Genomic DNA, 22,272 nt, shown 5'->3' with positions numbered 1-22,272 from the left:
CCTGACAGTGGAGATGGATCTGCATCTCAGAACCTCAGCTAATAATATTTGGGGCCACCATTGCGTGAATGAATGAATGATTCTCTTCCTCAGCTGATGCGGAACAGTCTTGTGCATAACTCTCTGCATATCTAGATCTGCAGTATAAAAATAAAATAATTAATATATAGAACATTGTTTATTCAAGCAGATATTTTCCCCTCTGGTCTGCACAGTTTGCCAAGAGACCATATGGGAGGCTTTCAAAATCTTCTGGGACCGGCTGCCAGAGCAAGACGAGTACCAAAGCTGGATGAGTCAATGCCAGAACGGCACGGTCATGGCCAAGGATATGGGCATCTTCTTCAGCCAATCAGAGGAGCATCAGGCTCTGGTTAAAAAGGTTTGTGCATGACAGAATGTATATGGAGTAATGCACATCAGGATTACCACTCTACAGTTTATACTTACAACAGTGCATATCTTTTTTTTCATCCATAGAGAATGTCTCGAACAGGCATGAAAAGGTAGAAGAAAGTCTCCGCCTCTTTTTCCCCGATGCTCACCCAACATTTAAGTCATGAATTTGTTGTGTCAGCATTACATCTGAGTTTTGTAAATGTGTCTTTTTTTCCCCACCATGTGTAGTGAGCCCACCAGGTCCTGGCAACAAATGTGCAGGTAAGGTTGTCAAGGCTCTTCAACCTTACCTGTTCATATTCTTACCATCAGTCACCACACATGACATCATGCTCATTTGTTTGTGTTCTATTTGTGTTTATTAGATTAGATACCACTGCAATATTTACACTCTATATATAATTATAAATCCGTATATAATTTAATACTGGCAATATTTTATTCTTTGTGCTGTCATCAGCAGCATATACAGTACCTTTATACTATGGACCTGCATAGATGTGAAAACAAAGAATCCCGTAACGTTACACTCTGGTTACGTACATCTTGTAGTATCGGTCATTGTAGGCCATTCTCCTGTGGAGGGTTAATGAATCGTCAGTGACATCAGCATGAAGGTGCTTGCCAGAAAATACAATGATGTTACAGTTGAGTTCTTACCTCCTTCAGGGTCTAAAAGCCTCTTTTAATCTATTGAAGCCTGATCAGAAACCTCTAGACATAGGTTAACCATGGGTTAAACATAGTTTAAACATACAGTAGGTTAGAGGGCAGATGACTGCTACGAAAACCTTTAAATCTGGTGGATTTAAAAAAAAATTTGGATCCCCAATAAACTGCAAACAGTCACCTAGATACCATCCAAACAAAGGCTGATGTTTTCAATCAAGATCCATGGTTTATTCCCGGACATATTAAAGGACGTATATCTAAACACCGACAGTGTCACATAAGTTAAAAAAATGGATCAACGATGGCTGAAGGCCCGTCCTTCACTGAGTCTCATGGACATCTGTTCAGTTGTTTTTAAATAATCCTGCTGGGAAACCAACGGAAAAAAGAAAGTCAAAAACTAACTCGATACTGTCACAGGTTGCTAAATATTAGGAAATAACTGTATTTTACTGACGTTTACACGATTCAGTTTTACTGTTGTTTCATTCAACATGTTATTGGTATTCTCATAAGACAGTTTAGGACAACCATTAAAAGAAATGGGTCTGTCAGGTTATATAAGACTCAGTTTTCAGACAATATTGAATTTGTGGCCATTGATTCTGACATTTGTAGATTCGCTGGTTAAAAACTGAAATAAATAAATGACCCTAACCTTATGGTGATCATTTTTAAAACATGTTTTCACTGATGAGAGAATCTCTGATGTTCCACAGCACTCCAACACCAAACACAGCTGAGACTGCTGAGGCTCCTGAGCTCGGTTAGTGTTTCTCCTGTTAGCTTCCTGCAGTATATGCTCACCTATCGTTGGATTATCATCCTGTGTGTTTTCATGTACGTATCTACTCAGTAAGCTCTGAAAATCCTCTCTGTGTGTGACTCTGGCTGAGGAAAACTCCAGCCTGACATCTTCAAAATACTTTAAGTTCTTTAAGTAGCCTAATACATCAGGAATCTTGGCATATGCCAAAGCTTTCAGATCGCATGCATTTGAAATAAAACAGTTTCTTTATTTCTTTTCTTTTACCTAGAAGACCCAACTGGAGGAGAGGGGATGGATGGAGCTGCTGTGACAGTGCAGGAGGTAGAGGAGAGTCCGGTGAGTGCACACAGTTCTTTAACACGTCCTAGTGTTAGTAATCAGGTCTATCAGGCAGGTCTAACTACTCTATTACTGCTTATGTCCACAGCTGGACAATGACATTGCAGTGGAGTCTCCCACCTTCCCTGTGCTGGAGCAGGTGGTGGAGCTCAGTATCCTCCTGACCGGTGAGATGTACGACGACAAGCTGGACGATCCAGCCAGCCTCCAGTACCAGACACTCAGCCGGCAGCTCGCTGAAAAGGTTTGAGTCTGACGCTGTTTCCTCTGGCCTGTCGGTCTTTAAGACTCTCCTTAGTGCTACTGTATCTTGGCCTCAGCATGGACTAACTGCATCTCTTGGTTTATGGTCAGTGATGGATGGTAGCTTGCCTTGTTAATTTTGATAACACACACTTTAACAACAGCAGCAGTTAAAACCCAAGCTGTTGAGCAGGAGCTCAAAAACACAGATTTCATCATATGTATTTGGCTTTGGAAGAATAAGAATGTCTTATATTTTTATGGTGTGTCTTGGGAACAGATAAACTCTTGCATATGCACATGTGAACTCACCATTGGATGCGACCCCAGCGTTTGTACAGATGCTGGGAAAAATCAAATAGTTGTCTAGCAGTCAGCTCAATAGACGCATGTCGGAAAGCAAACAGAAGAACAATAACAGTATCACAAGCACACACTTGATTTTGTGTCGTTTTAGTAGGTACTGACCTACTTTTGTGTTCTTTTTGGAGATCTGGCATCAACACAGAATTTGCATGCCTTCAGTTATGTATCCCCTGCATCCAAACAGGCTATCTGTGAGAGAGAAGTGGGGTCCAGGGAAGGACTTACTGAATGTAGAAAAGGAGAAACTGGAGGATTTTTCACAGATTAAATAAACTAGGTCATTTAATCTGCAGAGAAACATTCATATTGCTTTTAAAGGAGGAGAAACGAGGCCCTGTAGATCAATAAAAAATGTTAAAGACAGTGCAGTAATCAGTCCACTGAGGTTTTATGATGCGGCCTCAGCACAAATCATTCAAGACCTTTGAGCCGCTTTAAGCAAAATGAGCTCTTCAGTAGCAATAAATCTGATTTAGTTTGCCAAGCAAGTTCACTGTAAGCTCATCAAAAATGAGCCATAAACCACTGATCATTTTTATCCCTTCAGATTGAGGATGCTCTGGAGGGCCTCCCTGGGTTTAAGAGTGTGTCTGTGCTGGACTTCAGGTTGGTCTCTGCTGTAGTTCAGCTCTGGACTGTCCACACATTAACGCACACACACACACTACCTCAGCTTTTAGCATTAACACAGTTTCCCTCTTCTTCTTCTCCATAGGCCCCAGAAGGACACCCATGGGTGAGTCACCAACGGCTGTGGTAGTTTGCCCTTACATGGTTCTCCCCCAGCTGTCTTGTGTTTAAGCCCACAGATCCCAATCAGCCATTCCTTAGATCTTGATTTGTGTGAGTGTGTGTGTGTGTGTGTGTATGTGTGTGTGTGTGTGTGTGTGTGTGTTTGTGTGTGTGTGTGTGGCATCACCATCATTTCACGCTGTGTTTACGTACCAGTGAGTGTGGACACATGTTGAGGTGTGTCACTAGTTGCCGACGGTAATGAACTTAGTTGAGTCACTCAGCTGTTAAGTGGGATCAGGACGGGTCCAAGAGGAGCAGGTGTTCCTCTATTGAGTAAATTATCAGGGATTTATGACCTGCTCCCTCTGCTCCTAGTAGAGGGTGAGGAGGAGGAAGGGCAGAGGAAGGAATGTGTAGGTCAGGGGATCAAAGGTGAAAAAGTGATGACCAGGTGTGGAAAGAGCATTGAGATGCTTTACTAATACTATAATTTATTACCAATGACAGTTAAAATTACTCCAAGAGAAAATATGCCGGTCTTACATGCCTTGCAAAATCAGGTGCATATGTGACACTATGACAGTCGACACACCATAACACTGGTAACCATAGTGATCAGACAAATGGGAGAGAGGAACATGATGCAACAGGAATAAAAGAACACTGTAGAAATAATAGTACTGAGTGCAACTCCTTTAAATCTGTATTCAAGTTTACTTCTTGCTGCATGGCAGACATAAAATGTAATATATATCAAACACCAACTCGGCAAATGCTGGTTTAGCATTAGCATCATTAGCTATACAGCCACAATGTGCAGATGCACTGCCCGGCCAAAACAAAAGTCACACACTCTAATATTTCGTGGGACTACCTGTAGCTTTGATTGCAGTGCACGTTTGCCGAGGCATTGTTTTGACAACCTCGGACAACGTCACAGCATTTATTTCTGTCCAGAATTGCATTAATTTTTGGCCGAGTTCTTGTATTGACGATAGGAGTCAAACCACTCTGCAAGGTCTTCTCCAGCACATCCCATAGAGTTTGAATGGGGTTAAGCTCAGGACTGTGGGGGCCAATTGATGTGTCAAAATGATTCCTCCCTGGACCGCTCTTTCACAATTAGAGTCCGATAAATTTTGCCATTGTTGTCCAGGAATACGATCGTGCCATCCGGGAGAAAAAATCCATTTATGGGATTGCCTGGTCATTCAGTACATTCAGATACTCAGCTGACTTCATTTTTTTGCTGAATAATATTGCTGAGCCTAGACTTGACCAACCGAAGCAACCCCTGATCATAACACTGCAATTTGCTTATTGAAACCCAAACGGTGACTTCTTTTTGTGGCCGGGCAGTGTACATTAAATACACAGAAAATATTTAAATCTCCTCATAGCCAAGCTATAATTGCCATTGCATGGTGCTGCTAGCTGCAGATGACAGGACGCAGCAGGAGTCGTCTTCCTGTCTGGCGTTCTACGTGTGAACCTGCGGGGAGAGAAACGGCCCGTCCTTCTAAATGTGTCTGAGCGCTGGCACGTGCTCCGCTGTTCGCCAGGAACCCATCAAACTAGGTCAGAGTGGAGCAGTCACATGAACGCTGATAGATGGCTTTTTCCAGGCACTGGAATGTCTTGTGAGGTTTCCGTGTTTAATATGATGATGTTGACCATCCTGCTGACTTTCTGATATTGACCATTTTTTGGCATATGCGGTTGGTCTCCTGCATTCCACGCTGGAGTAAATCACCCGACTCATTAGTCATCTGTGAGTGCCCCGCAAGTCTTTTAACACGTTTGGCTGTTAAGTCGTGCCAGTGTTGAAAAGATTTTCAAGGTCTTGGAAATCTGGCCTGTCATTCAGGAAATATTATTGTCTCCTATCTTAGTGTGTAAATTTGTGTAGAAGATGAAGGGTCAATGGATTTATGGTGTTGTGTCTCTGTTGATACCAAGTTTGGGCTCAAAAAGATGTACTGTAAATGAGACTTCCTCCTCTCACTTATTACTATTGCTATTGCTAATTATTCTTAACTTTTTGTACCTATATAAAAAATGGTTCCAAGCAGAAGAATCAAACTGTATCAAATGTTAAACCTGAGCTGCTAAGAGCTTCTAAAGGCTAACATTAGTGTCCCAATCTAAATATTAAAATATTCTTTTTGGAAACTGTAGTTTCAGATCATCTCACTACAAGCTTTTTATGTGTATTGTCATATATTCTACAGTTAACAGGATAAAATTATGGTCCTATTGTTAGCATAACAGTAATTAAATGTAATAAATTTTTTTACAGCAATAATACAATTCAATGCAATTATACTGTGTGGTCACTTTATTATATACAGCTGCTGATGAACTGGTCGCACTGGAATGACTTTCCAGTTTTGTCATTCCTAAATGTGAAAAATATTGGAAACACGTCTTAATACGAAGGAGTTCAGTGCAGCAGCACCAACCCGGTATCACAGTATGACCTTACTGGATCATGATAATGAACGAAAACCCAGCCTGGAAACTGATCATGGTGTGGATTCAATCTGTGTCATCAGGCGGGATGGAGTGGCGGTGGACTACGCTGTCACGGTGGTGGTGGATGGAGCAGGAGTCAGCAGTGAACAACTCAACTACCTGACCTTGCAGTCCAACCGGGTGGAGAACTCGTACCATGAGGTCAAGGAGCCTACGGTGGTCCACACCGTCAGCGAGGTCAAGAACCTGGACACTGAAGCCCTTCATTACGATGAGCTGGAGGGAGGTAAGATTATGCATGAGTGTCGAGCTGCAGAGGCCTTTCTTGACCTCTGACAGAGACCACACGTGCCACCATTACAGCCATTTATTTAATTGGGATAGCAGTGAAGAGAATATACTGGAAGAGGCCAGCGTACGCAGGGCAGGGAAAACATCCAAATGTCATATCAAATGCAGAGACAGGAGACCCAGCACTGATATTACAACATGTGCTACACCACTTGAGAAAATATTCCAGAGTTTTAATAGTCTCATCTGTTTCTTATTTGTCTGCTTTTTCTGTTAAAAAAGGCAGAGACATTTTTATATGAAGTTTTAGCTCAAAAGTCAGCCTCTTTTAACATATAACAGAGCCATCTGTTAAAAGAACTCTATTTTGTGCTCCAGTTAATTCTCGTCATTAAACAGTCTCCAAAGCAGAAGTACAGTAAGTAAATAAGATGTTAAAATGTGAACTTTCTCTTTTACTGTGGATTTTTAAGTCTTTTATTCTGGTTTACACTCAGTGAAGTTAAGTCTTTATCTGATTCAACGTGGGGAGTTGATGCCACCACACGTACCAGAGATTCCACATATGAAAACCTGGATCTCACAATATCCACAATTCTTTCACTGACAGTTCGGATGCATACTCGGGTGTGTTATCCTGCTATCACCAAATGTAGCCCTGAACCATTAGCCACTAGCACCCCTTTATAACACTGCAATATCAGAATATTTTTCAGAGTTGCAGTCTTCCGTCTCAACCGGTGTTATCTCCATTGAGGCATTCCATCAGATGACCTCTCTCTCTCTGGGATCACAAAAGTCTTTCCGTTTTTCACATGTGCACTCGTTCAAACTACTACATCTGTTCAATTTGGCCAGTGACTGAGTATGTTGGCATGTCCCCTTCCCCTGACCAGGTCCCCTGTCCACAGATGTGGAATCCATATCTGTTGTTAAATGTGCTAAGAAGCTCCCCTGGATATGAGCAGAAATGCTCACATTAATATCCCTGGACACGTAGAATGAATGTTAAGCAGTCTCATGTGGTTGATGTGTGGCTGTGGTATTTAAAGACAAAGCATAGACCAGTTTTCCGTTTTGGTCTGGATTCAGACAGCCTTGGCCTACAACAGCTGATACTCAATTTGGATTTTAGCACTGATTTGTGATTTACATTTATTCCAGAAAGTAATTCTGTCAAAATAAAAGCTTTATTGAAGTTACGTTACAGTTGAAAGAATTCTGTTCTCCAGACGCGACTATTTTAGGTATTTGGCCCATTTGCATTTTTTTTTTCTGTGACATTCTGTATTAATATTTGTTTCTCTGCTGGTTCCATAGTGTCTGAGGCCCCTGAGTCTGTCAGCACTGCAAGCAGAGCCACGGTCAGTGACAAGTTACCTCCACAACCATTAGAACAGCAGTCTGTCTTTAGTCCGTCCAGCAGCTTTGAGCTGCACAGAGTTGACGAATCGCATTTGTGTGGTTTGACAGCTATACTGTGGCTGATGTAGTGATAATGTGTAACTGGTTCGTGATACTTTCCAGACCACACCAGTGCAGGTAGGAGATGAGCTCACCAGCAAGGATCAAGTAAGGCTTTGAGGATTAGTTTGGCTCTTGCTATAATAATCCACTGCTATTCTGGGGCAAAAGATACAGTGAAAGAAGCCACAGCAAATAAAGACGTGAGGCAGCACATACAATTTTTTCAGACCATAATACTCGCTGAAGTCTGTATTTGTGCTGTTGTGTCATTGACTTTCCAATTGTGATGGCAACCAGACTTTAGCTTGCATTACATATATCTGCTGCTTCACTTTTTAGCTCAGCTGACGCAATGATTACGGTAATTTGGCTCATTACAGGAATTGGTATGGTTTGCTAAACTTCTCAACTGTAATTACTTTACAGTCAAAGAGCTGCTGGGCCACCAAAGTTCTTCATTTTAGATGCGGCTTCTTCTTTTTCCATCATTCTTTCAATTGATATTTGAAGAATGAGGCCCGCAGTATAGCATGGAAAAAAGAACCTCTTCAGTATTTCAACACATGTGCTTTGTGAAATTTTAAATATGAAGTAGAAACCATCATCAGTCTGTTTTTTTTGCAGATCAAAGACACTGATGATCCACCAGAGCTCATGATTCTAGAAAAGGGGGCTGAAGATGTCAACAAGGAAGGCATCTTGCCTGAGCTCTCTGAAACCAACACAGTGGCGACAGAAGAACACAACATCTTTATTCTGGAGGAGAATACAGTTGTGTCTCCAGCTCCCATTCCGGCCACCGGTGCACCTGGAGTGGACAGTGAGTGTTTCCATGATCCTAAAACATAAGCCTACATTTATGCAATTTATCCTCTTTGGATTTTTTTTTTTCAGTTCTACATTTCTGCAAATTTGATTGGTCTTTAAATACTTTTATCAGTCCAAAATCAATCTTTTTTTTAATCATACATATAGATCTGTGGTGATCTGCAGAATATTATCAGAATTGACTCTCGAAGATGGACATTTCTCTTGTTTTTGCTTTCCAGGCTTTGAGGAGGAAGCCCCTGTCCTGAAGGACAAAGTGCAGTTTCCTGTTGTAGAAACGTACCCACCAAAAGAGCTTCCAGATGAGCTTACCTCTCCAGAGCTACCAGATGTCGTCACGCTGCCAGAAGTGCCAGTGGAGGTCGAGGCTTCTGGTTCAGAGATAAATGTCTTGGAGGACCTGCTCCAGCCATCCACACCCACAGGAGCAGTGTTGTTTGAAGAGACTGGTTTGGAAGATGAGCTGAAAACAGAAAATGTCACCATAAATCCAGATGAAACAGTGGAAGTCAAAGTTGCAGCAGCGGGAGAAGATCTGATTACTGTTCTGGAAGAAGTTGCTGCGAATGAGGGAGAGATTCCAGAGGAGATTGAGAGCCTCACAACGGCTAATGAGACGTTGGAAGAAGAGCTTCTACCTGCTCAAGTCCCTTCTCCTGAGGTTGTAGATGTAGCACTAGAAGTACCAGTACCCACAACGCAAACAGTCCTGCTTCCTGTTGATGAAGACTTGGTAGAAGATGCAGTAGAAGAGTCCAACTTTAAAGGTGCTCCATCCGCAGATGAAGGAGTTAACTCTGAACAACCAGCAGAAGATGAAGATATGATGACCTATCCTGAAGAACCTGTTTTTGAAGAGGTTGGCATTGAAGAAGAATCAAAGAGCAACGGGCAAGAGGCTCTGCCTGAATCTCCAGGTGTAGAGGAGGAGACCCCAGATGCTCCAAAACTCTCAACGGAGGATCTGATAGAGGATGAGATCATATGGGTCAACAGAGATGAACCAACAGCGACAGATTTTCTGAGTCCACCGACGGCACTGTCTCCTGAAAGGGAGTCGCCCATCACCCAAGTCTCTGACATTAACCCCGCTGCCGAGGGACTACCTGACGCCGTGATGCCTTCACTGGTAGAAGTAAAGAAATTGATGTTAATGTTGAAAAAATTACATTTTTACATTCATTTTTTTTCATTGCTAGCTTTTCCTTTCAATGTTTAAAGTCAAACTGAAGTTTGAATTCTCAAATTTTGTGTGTTAAGATAACCTCAGGGGGACTAACACGCACATTAGTCCCCCCCCCAGTTCTTTCTGATTTCGAAATGGTGATAGAACCATTTTTCAAAAATTCATGACAACAGCATTGAAACAACATGCTTGGCTGTAGTTGACTGAAAAATGGTAAAATGACACAAATTTCTAATTCTGTGCAAAATACAAATGGAACTACTCCAGTGAGGAATGGGTCTACTCTGAGATATTCCAGTTGGACTCCCCAAGGGGGGGTTGCCCAATAAGAATCCAAATCAGTTTTGACCATCGGTTTGCAGGCATGTCAATAGAGATATATACTGTTCTGTCAGTTTGACTTTGAATTTCTACGGGTTCCACATTTGCATCTCATTTGGTAAAGCATCTCTTTTTAAAATCAGTGCACTTTTCATCCCTCAGATACAGACCATTAATGGCTTGGACGATGCCACTGTTCCAGACCAGAGCTACGATATGATCAACTATGGTTATGGTTTGATCAACCACACAGAAGAGGGAAGCACTAGTTTGCCGTCTGGAGTGGCACACGGCACAGATTATGTCAGTATCGCCATGCCTATGAACCCTGGAAGAGCTCTGATGGTGTTTTTCAGCCTGAGAGTGACCAACATGATTTTCTCAGATGATCTCTTTAACAAGAGTTCTCCAGAATACAAAGCTTTGGAGCAACGCTTCCTAGAACTGGTAAATATTTCAGTTACTGAGGTTTTGATGTTATTCTTCAGTGTTCTCGTTTGCATGCATCCTTGCGTCTTTGACACGCATTTTTTGACAGGGACGCACGATCATCAAAGAGCGTGTGTCCCTAGTACGCAAGCTTTAAATGCACTTCCATCCAGCAAAAATATCCACGATTTTTCCATTTCTCCACTTAAATTTCGAACCCAGGAATCGTTGTTATGTTTTGATCTTGCGCGAGTTTCTGCCTTATTAAAAATCGACCAAACGACAACACGACGTCTGCTCGTTTTACACGCTGCAGTGAGAGCGAAGAGTTGGTTAGACTCCCCAGAGCAAGCATAAGCTGGATCCTGTTGGGTTTCTCTGTCTGTTAAAGTGCTTTGAAATGTCTGCTGATGTGATTAAGCGCTATGCAAATAAAGGTTGATTGATCAACACCAAGCCTCTGAAGAAGGTACAAAAGTTGGATAAAAAGCACATGACAATGAGTGCTTTCTTGAATAAAAAACAATCAAAAGTTAATGAGGAAAAAGAGACAGATATTACTGACAGGTATTAAGAAGAGATATTACTGAAATTTGTGTGGAGAAGGCTCTGTCAGCTTGGTACAGTGTCCACAGGAGAATATGAATTAAAGGCAAAGAAAAATGTATTGAGTGAAAAACAAAAGTGAAAAAAACCCTGTATTACTTCTTTATTTATTTCTAAAATTGTTTCTTAAATGACTACTAGTCTTTAACATTTTGATAAAACACATAACACATTACTGTTTTTTTATTTTTTACTTACACAGTTATGATGTTGTTATTAATACAATTTAAATTAACAGTTTGTTTAGTTTATATATTGTACTACTGGCAAAACTCAATCCTTGCCTATACTTCTGTTGTATATTCTATTATTACGTTTGGAATACATAAAAATCATGCTGGTATGCACACATTTTTCTTGAAGCGCATCCCAGGGATGCACTACTTTCTTGAGGCAATACGAACTCTGGTTATTGGGTTTAAACTTGGTTTTCTCACAATAAATGCTGTTTTCGATCTTCTCTCAGCTTGTGCCCTACCTGCAGTCCAACCTGAGTAACTTTGAGAACCTAGAGATCCTGAACTTCAGAAATGGAAGCATCGTGGTCAACAGCCGGATGAAATTTGGCAAACCTGTACAACAAGGCGTCACTACCACTGTTTATCTCATTCTGGAGGACTTCTGTAACACAGCTTACCAGACCATGAACCTGGCCATCGATAAGTACTCATTGGATGTCGAGTCAGGTGTGTTCTCACTGAAGATTTTAGGTTTCGGCCAACAATCAGATAGCAAGTAATGCCTGATAAGTTCTTTATGTTAAGCTAATGTGCTGCAACCAGCTGCAAGTCCAAGTTTCATAATAAAAGCATAAATGTTGATACGTCTCTTTGAACTCTCAAAGAACAAATATTTCCCCAAGTCTTCAACTATTCTATTAATGGCTGTGATCTAATTACATTATTTTGTCAAACCCTGAATTCAGTAGTAAATTAAAAATAAAATGTAAAATGCTTAGACGTTGTCATCAAAAATCTTTTCAGATAACTGAGGAGGACAAACTTACTTGACTCTTAAATGATCGTCAGCCCTGTGGAACCTGTTGCCAACCTGCAGTTTCTCTTGATCCTGAAATATCACCTCCTAATGCTTTGGTTTCCAGGTGACCAGGCTGACCCCTGTAAATTCCAAGCATGCAACGAATACGCCGAGTGTAAAGTGAACAAGTGGTCAGGGGAGGCGGAATGTGTCTGCAGCGCTGGCTACTTCAGTGTGGACGGCCTGCCCTGTCAGAGTATCTGTGAGCTGCAGACAGACTTCTGCCTCAACGATGGCAAGTGTGACATAATCCCTGGCCAGGGAGCTATCTGCAGGTGAGACGTGAGGGAAATGATATGGATGTGGGAAAGAGTGTCTGAGTTGGCAGGTTCACAAGGCCAGTGTTTCATCACAATTAACCTGACAGCTTTGCAGACACTTGATTGCAGCTGCAGGAGGCCAGAATCCTGGCTTGTTTATTTAAAGGCCTTTTGTGTGATCATGTGGGAACAGGAAATCTAAAATTCAATCCAAACATTTGCTCAATACTTTATTTTTTCTTTTGGCTCCTGATACTTGGGAGGCAACTGTGTTGTAGTATTGACTTCATTCTAGTCCAAACTAAATATATGTGATAAAAATTTAATTTTACAACACAATTGATTTCAAAGATTAATCAGAAATATTCAAACATTATTATTATTATAATTTTTAACTTAAAAGTAGATGTGACCCCTGGTATGACATGTTGGGATCCTATGTTTAACATTATGATGTGCATTTTAAGCTCTAAAATATCATTTCTTTTGTCAAATGAAATATTGAACCTTGTGTAACTTGTCTATTTCCTTTTATAAATATTTGTGTCCGACCACATTTTCTCTTGTCCAAACATAAATTTTCATGGGTTAATGTGTGTCAAAATACTCAAATAATCCAAGTCAGTGACAGAAACATATCCTCTGGCTCTGTTGGGACTTTTGTCTGCAGTGCACTTTTTGAATGATTGCTAACAAATAGGAGACTGCGTGCCAAAAGAGTCTTTAGTTTTATATCACAGCATAAAACATATGGGTAGCTGAAGAGGCCGTCGAGTTTGTTTATTCGTCCAACCAAAAGTATTGTGTTTCTCCATGGAGACCGAAAACAAATATTTGAATGTTACTCCAGTTATTCCAATACAACATATTAATGTATTTATGAACAGAACATTTCGATTATAGACATGTTAATAACTATGTCAAGGCAAAATATGATTGAGATGTCATGTATTTTGACTCTTTTTAGTCATGGGTGTGCATTTTGTCTTCCTGATCCTTGAATGTGGAAAAGTTTTCATAGAGGAGTGTGGAATTAATTTATGACTGTATGCTATTATCTCAGGTGTCGCGTTGGAGAGAACTGGTGGTACCGAGGAGAACACTGTGAGGAGTATGTGTCTGAGCCGCTGGTGGTTGGCATAGCCGTGGCCTCCGTAGCTGGATTCCTATTGGTGGCCTCTGGGGTGATCTTCTTCCTTGCCAGGACGTTACGGGATCAGTACGACAAGGACGAGTCAGAAGACCCCATACGGTGAGGAGAAGCATGCACGCCACATGAAGTAGTTGAAGCATTGTGTCTGTCACAGTTGTTCACCATATATTCTGTATATATTTAATTTAAATACAGTTCTTAAAATGAATAATATATGTTGATTTAACCTGTAGAATCTTTCTTTATCTGCCTGTGAAAGAATCCTGAAAATAAGCAAACCTTGCTTTTATTTTTGACATGGAATAGAAAATACCAAGTTTGTTGTTTTTGAAGTTTTGTCTTCGCAAAGTAATCCTCTTTAATTTAAAGGAGTCTAGTTACTTTCCTGAAGGGACAGAATAAGTTGTGACATTTCATTACTGTTCCTCAGTGCAGCAGCCAAAGTTCTCCTTTTCACCATCCATGACCATCCCTCCCCCTTTGCCTGGATTTCGCTTGTCTTTCCTTTTGCAGACACAAATCTACCCAAAGTATCTGTTGTCCATCTGTGTGTGTGTGTGTGTGTGTGTGTGTGTGTGTGTGTGTGTGTGTGTGTGTGTATGTCTGGCGTGCTTCACTGAACAGCCTGTAGAGATACACTTAAACCTCTTCTAATTACCTGAACAGATATGATGCTGATCTATTTCCAAAAAGCTTTAATCACCAAAGACAATCAGATTTTCTGTCTTCAGGCACAAATGACCAGATGTATCCAGGGTTAAAACAGGCTAATGAACCCTGAAGTCTTATTTACTGCAGCTCAGTTTTCTCCTCTGGCTTCCAAGGTGATCCACTACCTCCGTCTCATCTTGCCCTCATGCTTTGACTGACTTCTCTGTTTTGCATGCTGCTCCACAGGGGGGCAGAGAGCCTCCCGTCTCTGGAGAGGGCGACCAAATACAACCCCATGTATGAGAGCGAGGCCACCACCGGCTACAGCCACTACTACCGACGCTATCCTGAGGCTCCTGTGTACAGCAGCGCCAGCGCCGAGGCCTCCACCGACTTCAGCAGTGAGGAGATACGACACATCTACGAGAACAGTGAACTGACCAAAGAGGTGTGTGTCGGTGTGTCGACTGCCATGGATATTGATGAAGAACGTGTCCCAGCCATTTTAACAGGGAATATTAAACTTTGTTAAATGTTAAACCATGAGTATTACAACACACTCCATATGGTGCCAATAAAGTAATTGTTTTATCATCCTGATAAACTGAGTATAAATACAGGTTATTGTCGGAAATGTGTGGTTGTGTCTTTACATCTTAAAAAGCTTATAAAAAAAGCCTTTTACAAATGGGAACATTCTGAAAACCATCTCGGACAATAAATCTCTTAGGAAAAGAAAAAAATAGTTTTTCTGCAGTCGTTTGAGTGACATAATGAAATAGAGGTGGTGTTTTTTCTGACTGCATTTTTGAAGTTGCAGTCATTGTACTTACGTAACTCATACACTTGTAGTTAAGTACAGATGGGAGATGCTCATTGCTAAAAACTATCTGGATGTGATAGTTGATAATTCAGTCGTATCCCCTTCATTTGACCTGAGGATCTGAGCTGGAATATCTGTTGTTGTAAACTTCTTTCAGCACCAGCTGGTTTTCGCTCCGTTGAAAAGGAAGGTTTTGTCCATAGAGTAAAATCTCCCATTTCCATTCAGGCAGAGCCTGTTCAGTTTACTGGTTTACTGTGTGATGCATTATATCCCCTCCCAACTGATATAATTTCTTTCTCCAGGAAATCCAAGACAGGATACGCATTATTGAGCTCTATGCTAAGGACCGGCAGTTTGCAGATTTTGTACGGCAGCATCAAGCGTGAGTGCCTCTCTTCATTTTCCTTTTATACTGCAATGAGATAAACACATGGACCAAATAAGACAGGATATGAGCAAATAGGGAGGAAAGTGACCTTGCGAGACTGTAGTGAAAAAAGGAATTTGTTGTTATTTGGAAGAGATGAAGTATTCCAGCCATGCCAAAACAATGTGGAAACAGTTTTATCATTGTTAAATCTTTGCCAGCCAGGCCCAGAGCAGCAAGACAGAACCCATTACGAGACCCAGAACTTCCCTTTTCTACCAACAGGATGGCAGAAGAGATGTGTTAAAGTGCAGCAAGGGTTTTGAAGTCAAGTCCATCTGTGGGTCATTGTTGCTGAGTTGCGGGTACTTCTTGTGTTGAAAATGAAATAAATATTTGATCTAGAAAGATCATAACTAGTATTTTTGTTTGTGTGTTTGTTTGTTCTGCAGTGTCATGGATACCCGCAGAGACAGCTCCTCCATGTAGACGTTTTCTCTGAACACAAGGTACAGTATGTTGTTCCTTACTGTAAGGTTTTTTTTTTTACACTTCCTCTTAAGACATTTATCACAAACACCAACCTCAGTAAGTGTGCATTAAAACATGCAAGAATACGTCTAACCAGGTTTAATATGTAACACTATTATAAAGTCCTTAACAAAAAAATGTCATGTAAGATCTAAATTTCAATAATAAATGGGTCCCACATCAGTAATGATGCAAAATTGGCATAATGGGCCCTGGAATGAAAGGTTTACCTCTGTAATCTAATGTTCAGCATGTTAATTCAGTGCTCAACTAGATAGGTTATAGGTACCAAAGTAACCTGTAGCTTTAAAAATGATAACTACAGGATTTATATCTGGGAAATGTGACACAAAGCATTCAAACCACTTTGTTTTGGACCACTTGGAACATGCATGCCTTTCTTTTCGTTTCGCCAGACGTTTGAAATCACTTCCATTATATGCAGTATGTGAAGCTGCACTCGGGAGATGGTAACTGAATACATTAACACTCGTTTGGAGCCTCGTGTGACAGCCCTGATTGCTGCCTGTAGAGAAATAGTCACACAACACCCCATGTGATACCAAAATTTGTCATTTTAGCATTTTGAACAAATATTTGTGACATTTTTGACAGAGCCTACCGATGATCCCTCCCCATACGGGTCAGTCCCTACATTCGTGGGCAAAGGAGTTGAACATTCTTGCTCCTTCCTGGGTGCCTTCTTCTGATTGGGTGAGATGACTGTGACATCAGATGGCGTATTTGCTGCTCATCTACCAGACGTCTCCCTTTGGCAAAAACTGTATCGCGTCCTCTTACTTGAAATGTTGTCATACACATCACAAAGCTGGCCACAGTAGTATTTCTGCTCAGTGGAACAATCATAATACATCATATGTATATGTTCTTAAAGGGGAGAACTTAAAACTGTGAATATGTGAATAGTTTTGCTGTTAGGGTGTTTCCTCGTCAGAATTTGTTCTCTTTAGGACTCACAGAGGCACCACAAGAGTTGCTCCTTTATTAGTCAATGGTGCTAACTTAATTTAAAGTATACTTTGAAATGACGTTATCGTTGATTATTTTTGTGACTGGAAAAGGCAAAGACATGCATCAAGTCTATGTGTACTGCTTTTCTGTATGCATTTAAACATTAAAGGAATAGTTCAACAATTAAGGAAATTGACATTCTCGCTGTCTGGCAGTAAGTGAGATGGGAAGATTGGTTTAACTGTTATCTGATATCTGATGGAACAGTTAAAATATGACTTTACAGTTAGCCACAATTAGCCTAGCCAGGCAAAGACTTAAAACAAACGGAGTCTACCCAAAATAGTACATAGATATGAAATTAAGTTGTTGTGTGTTCTTAAACGTTAGTGGAGCTGGCAGGCTGGTTTTGTGAGCACTGGGCAATGCTTCTTCCTGTTTACTGTCTTGGATCTGTGCTAAGCTAAACGGCTGATTGTTGTAGCCTTACATTTAAGATATGAAGTCATTTTGCTCGTCACAGATAAAATCCTCCCAGAAAGCACAAACATGCATTTCCTGAAGTTTTGAACTATTTCTTTGAGGTCGCCAAATTTGTTCATCAGTGTAAACGTAGCTTTTCGTAATCCAAACGCTGAGTGGAATTTTATTCCACCTATTCGTCTGCTGGCAGGTGACTCTTCTGCCTTTTTGACAACACCATCAATCTAAAGCTAATGTTGTGACTGGTAGACAGGAGAAAGTGGAAATAGTGATGATGGGAGAAGATGTGGAGAGCATGAACCCTCCATCACTCTACAGTCCAGAAATCAGTGAAAAACTTCTGAATGGAAAAAGGCTGTGAGGCATGGAGCCAGGGGTTTCAAACAGTGTTTCAGATGTTGCATGTCATTCAGCAGAAAAAACAGGGGAAAGCTGGCTGACAACCAACGTGCTATTTCAAGCAGTATCTACTGCTGAAAATACTTCAAGGTTAGCAGCCATTATCAAAAATGATCAACCTCGTGAAGCCACCTGCCAGAGTATTTCCAGTGTTTTCTTTGGCATTGTATTGCAATGTTCCTCCCTGAACGTATCGTGTATGATCCGCGATGTTCCTTGAGTGGACCTTCACAACTCAATACAATATATAGGTTTTTATCATTTGTTGACCAGCGTGGCTGTTGATCAGGAGGTCCGTATCACACGCGTAGATCACGCTCTAGATTCTTGTTTACATTGAATGCCTCTCGTCTTTTCCTCTCTGAAGTCCACTCAAGCAAAACACCAGTGAGGCAGACTCCTGTGACAGTTTTATGCCTTTTGCAAACTGCATGTTCTTTTTAAAAAAAAATTCCATGCATGCATATTTATGTCTGCATGGTTGTTACATCCCGTTTCAAAGCGGTGATGTATTGTTTGTTAATGTGTTCACCTTCACCCACTGTAAATAACACTGGAGCTATTAACAGTTGTCGGATGTGAATCGCGTGTGTTTCAAATGCTTCAATATACATGTATGATCATTTTCTTTTATACACCTGTTTCAGCATTTTAAAAGTGTTATATCTTCATGTAAAATTATGAATATAATATTGCAAGATGTGCAAAAATAAAATGTTTGACATGAAATGCAGACTCTGGTGATGGAATTTGGTACATCTGTGCAGGCTAGTATTGACTACATTTTTTAATCAAATATGTTCTTTGAATTATATTAATTAATTAATGACTAGAATTACAATTATCCTGCAAAATATGATGATTCATTTAAACACTCTGGGAGACATTTTTTACTTGTACATTTGCCTGTTAGCAGAAGAACATAAATGAGGAAATAGACTCAGTCCAAAGGTAAAAGATTTATGTCTGTCTCCAAAATCCACTAAGATCTACTCAATGTTCATTCATTCATCTTCAGCAACAGCACTAACCACTAGACCATTGTGCTGCCCCCTTATCCATATTTCATAGATTTTAATTTGAAAGGATAAAGTTTGTATTTGTTTCTGGCACTAATCCTCAAATCAAGGTCCCATTGTGGTCACATTCTGTAGGAGATGAAGAGAATATAAAATATTTCCATCAAGTTGTTCCTTATGCTTCAGTGTTTTTGCAAAATAAGACAAAAAGATTTATGTCAGAGGTGTCCTGGTTCACTTTTTCCCCATGCATAGTTTTGCAGTGAGAAGAATTTAAGCCAAAAAAGAGAAAGCCGGAGAAAGTTCTCGTTGTAAACAATTTTTTAAACTATTTTGTGCTTTTGGCTGATCTGGAGCAGGATCATCAAAATGGAAAAGGGTCATTAAGAAACCCAAGTCAAGTAGTCGGTCATTCAAGAACTGTAATACATGTAAATACATGTAGAAATCAACTGAGCCTGTTTATTCTAAGTCTGTGTGTAATGTAGATACAGTATATGTAGGACTACAGCAAAATTTACATTTTATTCTGTTCACATGTCAGTTATTCATTACATACCTGCCAATATAATTTGTATTCTTTCCTTCACCTTATGCACATTTCATTAAAAAAAAAATCAGTAACAAAGCTCGAATTATGCTGAAATGGATGCACCATAACGTCTATCAAAGATGAATGTGAGCAAAATTAATTGAAATCAGTTTTAAATGTGGATAAAAATGTCAAACCAACAAGCTGCAGAGAGCAACAGTGAGCTGTGACCCTTCAGAGAATTGGCAAAGCACGTGTGGAATTTCACAATAAAAGACTGTCCTTGGGGCTGTAATGATTCCATCTGATGTGGCCCAGGAGGACGGATGACTCGCCTGGTGAAGACCTCTACCATTGGCCCCGTCATCATCCAGAAAACCAAAAGAGAGGGAGAACACTTGATCGCCTCCTCAGAGTCACTGACGTATTGACTTTTTCAACTATGCTGTTGGAACAGGTGTTGAGCCTCTCGGATAATCCGAAGAGAAGATTAGCCTCAGCAGGTATGGATTATGGGCTCATCTGCAGCCATGACAGCCTCTAAAAGAGTGAGTACCAGTAACCTCCGCAAATGTGCTAGGATTTAATCTAATGCCTGCACACAAGTAAAGGAATTCCCCTGATGACAAAAATAAATAAATAAATTGAAATGAGAGGAAACTGAATCCAGCTGCTGTGCTTTTAGGTTTTTGGTATCACCAGTGTTCCAGAACTTTGGATTTTATTTGACGTGCTTGGTGAGGCAAATGGGTGATGGAGCACTGAATGACATTTGCTGTTAGAAAATTAAATAATCATGGTTATAAAGCTGGAGGGTGTGCCTTGTTTGTGTCTTTTTAAATGTGGTGATCACGTGTGGACTGTGTCTCTGCATTGGATCAGGTTGGATCTTTCACCTACATCTTTGCCATTGGGTAATAGGTGGAAAATAGAAATAAGTAAATGAGCGAGGAAGTCATGAAAACATGCCGACAGAATGACGTGTAATGTTTTCTTGCTGGTGAAGAGAAGTCCCAGGCCCACCAAGCCCCACTGGTGGAGGCTGTTTCTGATAAGATGGGCTGACATGTGTCCATGTGAGAAAAGGATGACCTGATACAGACCTCTGTTCAAGTTGCTGCCAAGTTGCTGGCTGTTCAACTATGACACTACAATGGTGTGCGATGAACCTCTGGGTGGGGGCCAGGTCTAATTTAACTCTATGCTTCACTGACTTTGGTGTTACTCCCTTAATGTTGGAGCTCCCATGGGTCTCACTGCTTTACACACAAAAGAAACTAAGTAAATAAATAACCATAATAAAAGTAATAATGTTTACAAAACGAACCTTTTTTATCTTTTCAATATTATTTTCCTCTTTATGGACCCCGGCTGATCTCATGTTGGAACAAGCCTTGACCCCCTTGTGGCCCCTCTAAAATGCAATGACGACAGTTTCTCTTAGGAACCAAGGCAAAGCAGGAATCTCGCTATACAAAACAGCTGTCATCGTGAGTTCCAGAGAAAAATAGAAGGCTGTGGCTGCATCTAAGGATTAAACGCATTAATAGATTATCTGCAGATTGTAATTGAAATCAGTCAGAAACGTGAATAAATGGCCTACTCAGTTTTCACTAAAGCTGCTTCTGTTTTCTGACAATATTCTATGTGAACATCCATCACGCAGCCTCAAGACTGATGAGAGAGGAATCTTTTCATTAATGAAGAGATAAAAAAGACACTGAGCAGATATTAAACGATACTGAGGTGTACATGAAAGAGTCAGTGACGGCTGCAAACATGCACCTAAACTTGGTCTCCATAATTTAAATGCTGAGGTAAATAGCTGAGGTAACGGGCTGCACTCAGGGGTCTCACAATGTTAAAAAAAATAATGCACTCTGTTATAAGGATCTAATCCAAAACATATGTTTATAGATAAACTAAGTTTTCTAATGTTTGGTTTCACAAAAATGTGTGAATTTCATGTGAATTGACTTATTTCTGTGGATTCAAACCGCAATGGAAACATTATTTTATTATTACGTCGAAATAGAATTTAGTCAGGGCCCGAAACACTAATAAGAAGAAAGAAAGAAGAAACTCCACTTTATTGTCCCCAACAAGGAAATGATCTTTTCACTCAGGCTATACATGCGTTACATATACATACATTTACATATGTATTAGACTTGCATATAATAAATTATTGTGCACATGGCGATGTTACACTTTACATATTTAAGAATGTGTTTTATCCAAACACAGACGTTACAGAAAAAAGTTGTGTTTTCTCTCTTCATGTTGTATTAAAGAGTTACATGGTTGGAATCATTGATGTTCTAATGACGAAAAATGATGATGGTGAAGGATTATCTCACAGATGCACCGAGGTGCAGCTAAACTTTATTATTCCTGTTAGTAGTTGATAATTGACGCTGTCTGTTGTGTCTGTGTGTCTCATAATTATTTTTTCTTTTAGCAATGGAATATCTTGTTGAGCTGAAATAAAAACTGAAGAAAGATTGATCAGCTTACATTATAGCATCACACACAAACACTTGCAGTGATGGGCTGTTGATGCTCCTCCTCCTGTGCCACCACAAGAGGGCCATATATCTGCATTCTACGACAACTGAATAAAATCAAACTCATTTTGAGTTGAATGACTATCTAGAAATGATGAGTTATTTCTATTGAGGAAATTATAAACTCTTTTACATGGTCTGACCTTTCTAAATAACATCTGACTGCTTTGTTCCAACAAACCCTTGAAGTAACCTAAACTCTGTTCATGGACAATCAAGTCCTGCCCTCCTGCCTCTACTCCAACACTGGCCTGTAGTCATACTGGTAAGTCTCCAGAGGTGTTATCTGATATCTCAGTAGGTCCGCAGCTCATCCCGGACTCAGGTTAAGTGTGTCATAAAAGTCAG

The 22,272-nt window shown here is 40.4% G+C and overlaps 1 protein-coding gene and 1 long non-coding RNA gene across 3 annotated transcripts; one reads left to right on the top strand and one right to left on the bottom strand.

Moving 5' to 3' along the window:
• The first annotated feature begins 484 nt into the window (after positions 1 to 484).
• impg2a (interphotoreceptor matrix proteoglycan 2a) lies at positions 485 to 18,448 on the top strand. Of its 2 annotated transcripts, XM_068329540.1 has the most exons (19): positions 485 to 506; positions 628 to 660; positions 1,791 to 1,837; positions 2,109 to 2,176; positions 2,268 to 2,423; positions 3,336 to 3,394; positions 3,504 to 3,524; positions 6,079 to 6,284; positions 7,610 to 7,653; positions 8,381 to 8,576; positions 8,806 to 9,719; positions 10,254 to 10,538; positions 11,593 to 11,812; positions 12,229 to 12,439; positions 13,488 to 13,676; positions 14,475 to 14,676; positions 15,357 to 15,436; positions 15,874 to 15,930; positions 16,568 to 18,448. In XM_068329540.1, the coding sequence occupies exons 1-18, from the start codon at positions 499 to 501 to the stop codon at positions 15,908 to 15,910; spliced, it is 2,976 nt and encodes a 991-aa protein (XP_068185641.1). In that variant the 5' UTR covers positions 485 to 498; the 3' UTR covers positions 15,911 to 15,930; positions 16,568 to 18,448. The 2 variants fall into 2 exon arrangements, with proteins under 2 accessions (XP_068185641.1, XP_068185642.1); XM_068329541.1 differs by lacking the exons at positions 15,874 to 15,930; positions 16,568 to 18,448 and adding an exon at positions 15,707 to 15,761.
• Positions 6,141 to 12,272, bottom strand: LOC137605119 (uncharacterized). The gene is made up of 3 exons (XR_011037692.1): positions 12,133 to 12,272; positions 8,897 to 9,047; positions 6,141 to 6,274 (listed from the first exon to the last, which is right to left on the bottom strand). It is a non-coding gene; the product is annotated as an uncharacterized lncRNA (long non-coding RNA).
• Positions 18,449 to 22,272: the final 3,824 nt, after the last annotated feature.

The sequence above is a fragment of the Antennarius striatus genome, chromosome 12, assembly GCF_040054535.1.
Source record: "Antennarius striatus isolate MH-2024 chromosome 12, ASM4005453v1, whole genome shotgun sequence".
NCBI classification, from domain to species: Eukaryota; Metazoa; Chordata; class Actinopteri; order Lophiiformes; family Antennariidae; genus Antennarius; species Antennarius striatus.
Note: the sequence above shows the minus strand (reverse complement) of the source record. Positions and strands in the feature narration are given on the sequence as shown.

Bases quoted from the DNA above. Each gene is read 5' to 3' on its own strand.
- impg2a (XM_068329540.1), top strand. The intron at 2,177-2,267 runs GTGAGTGCACAC...TTATGTCCACAG, and splicing joins AGGAGGTAGAGGAGAGTCCG to CTGGACAATGACATTGCAGT. The intron at 8,577-8,805 runs GTGAGTGTTTCC...TTTGCTTTCCAG, and splicing joins CGGTGCACCTGGAGTGGACA to GCTTTGAGGAGGAAGCCCCT.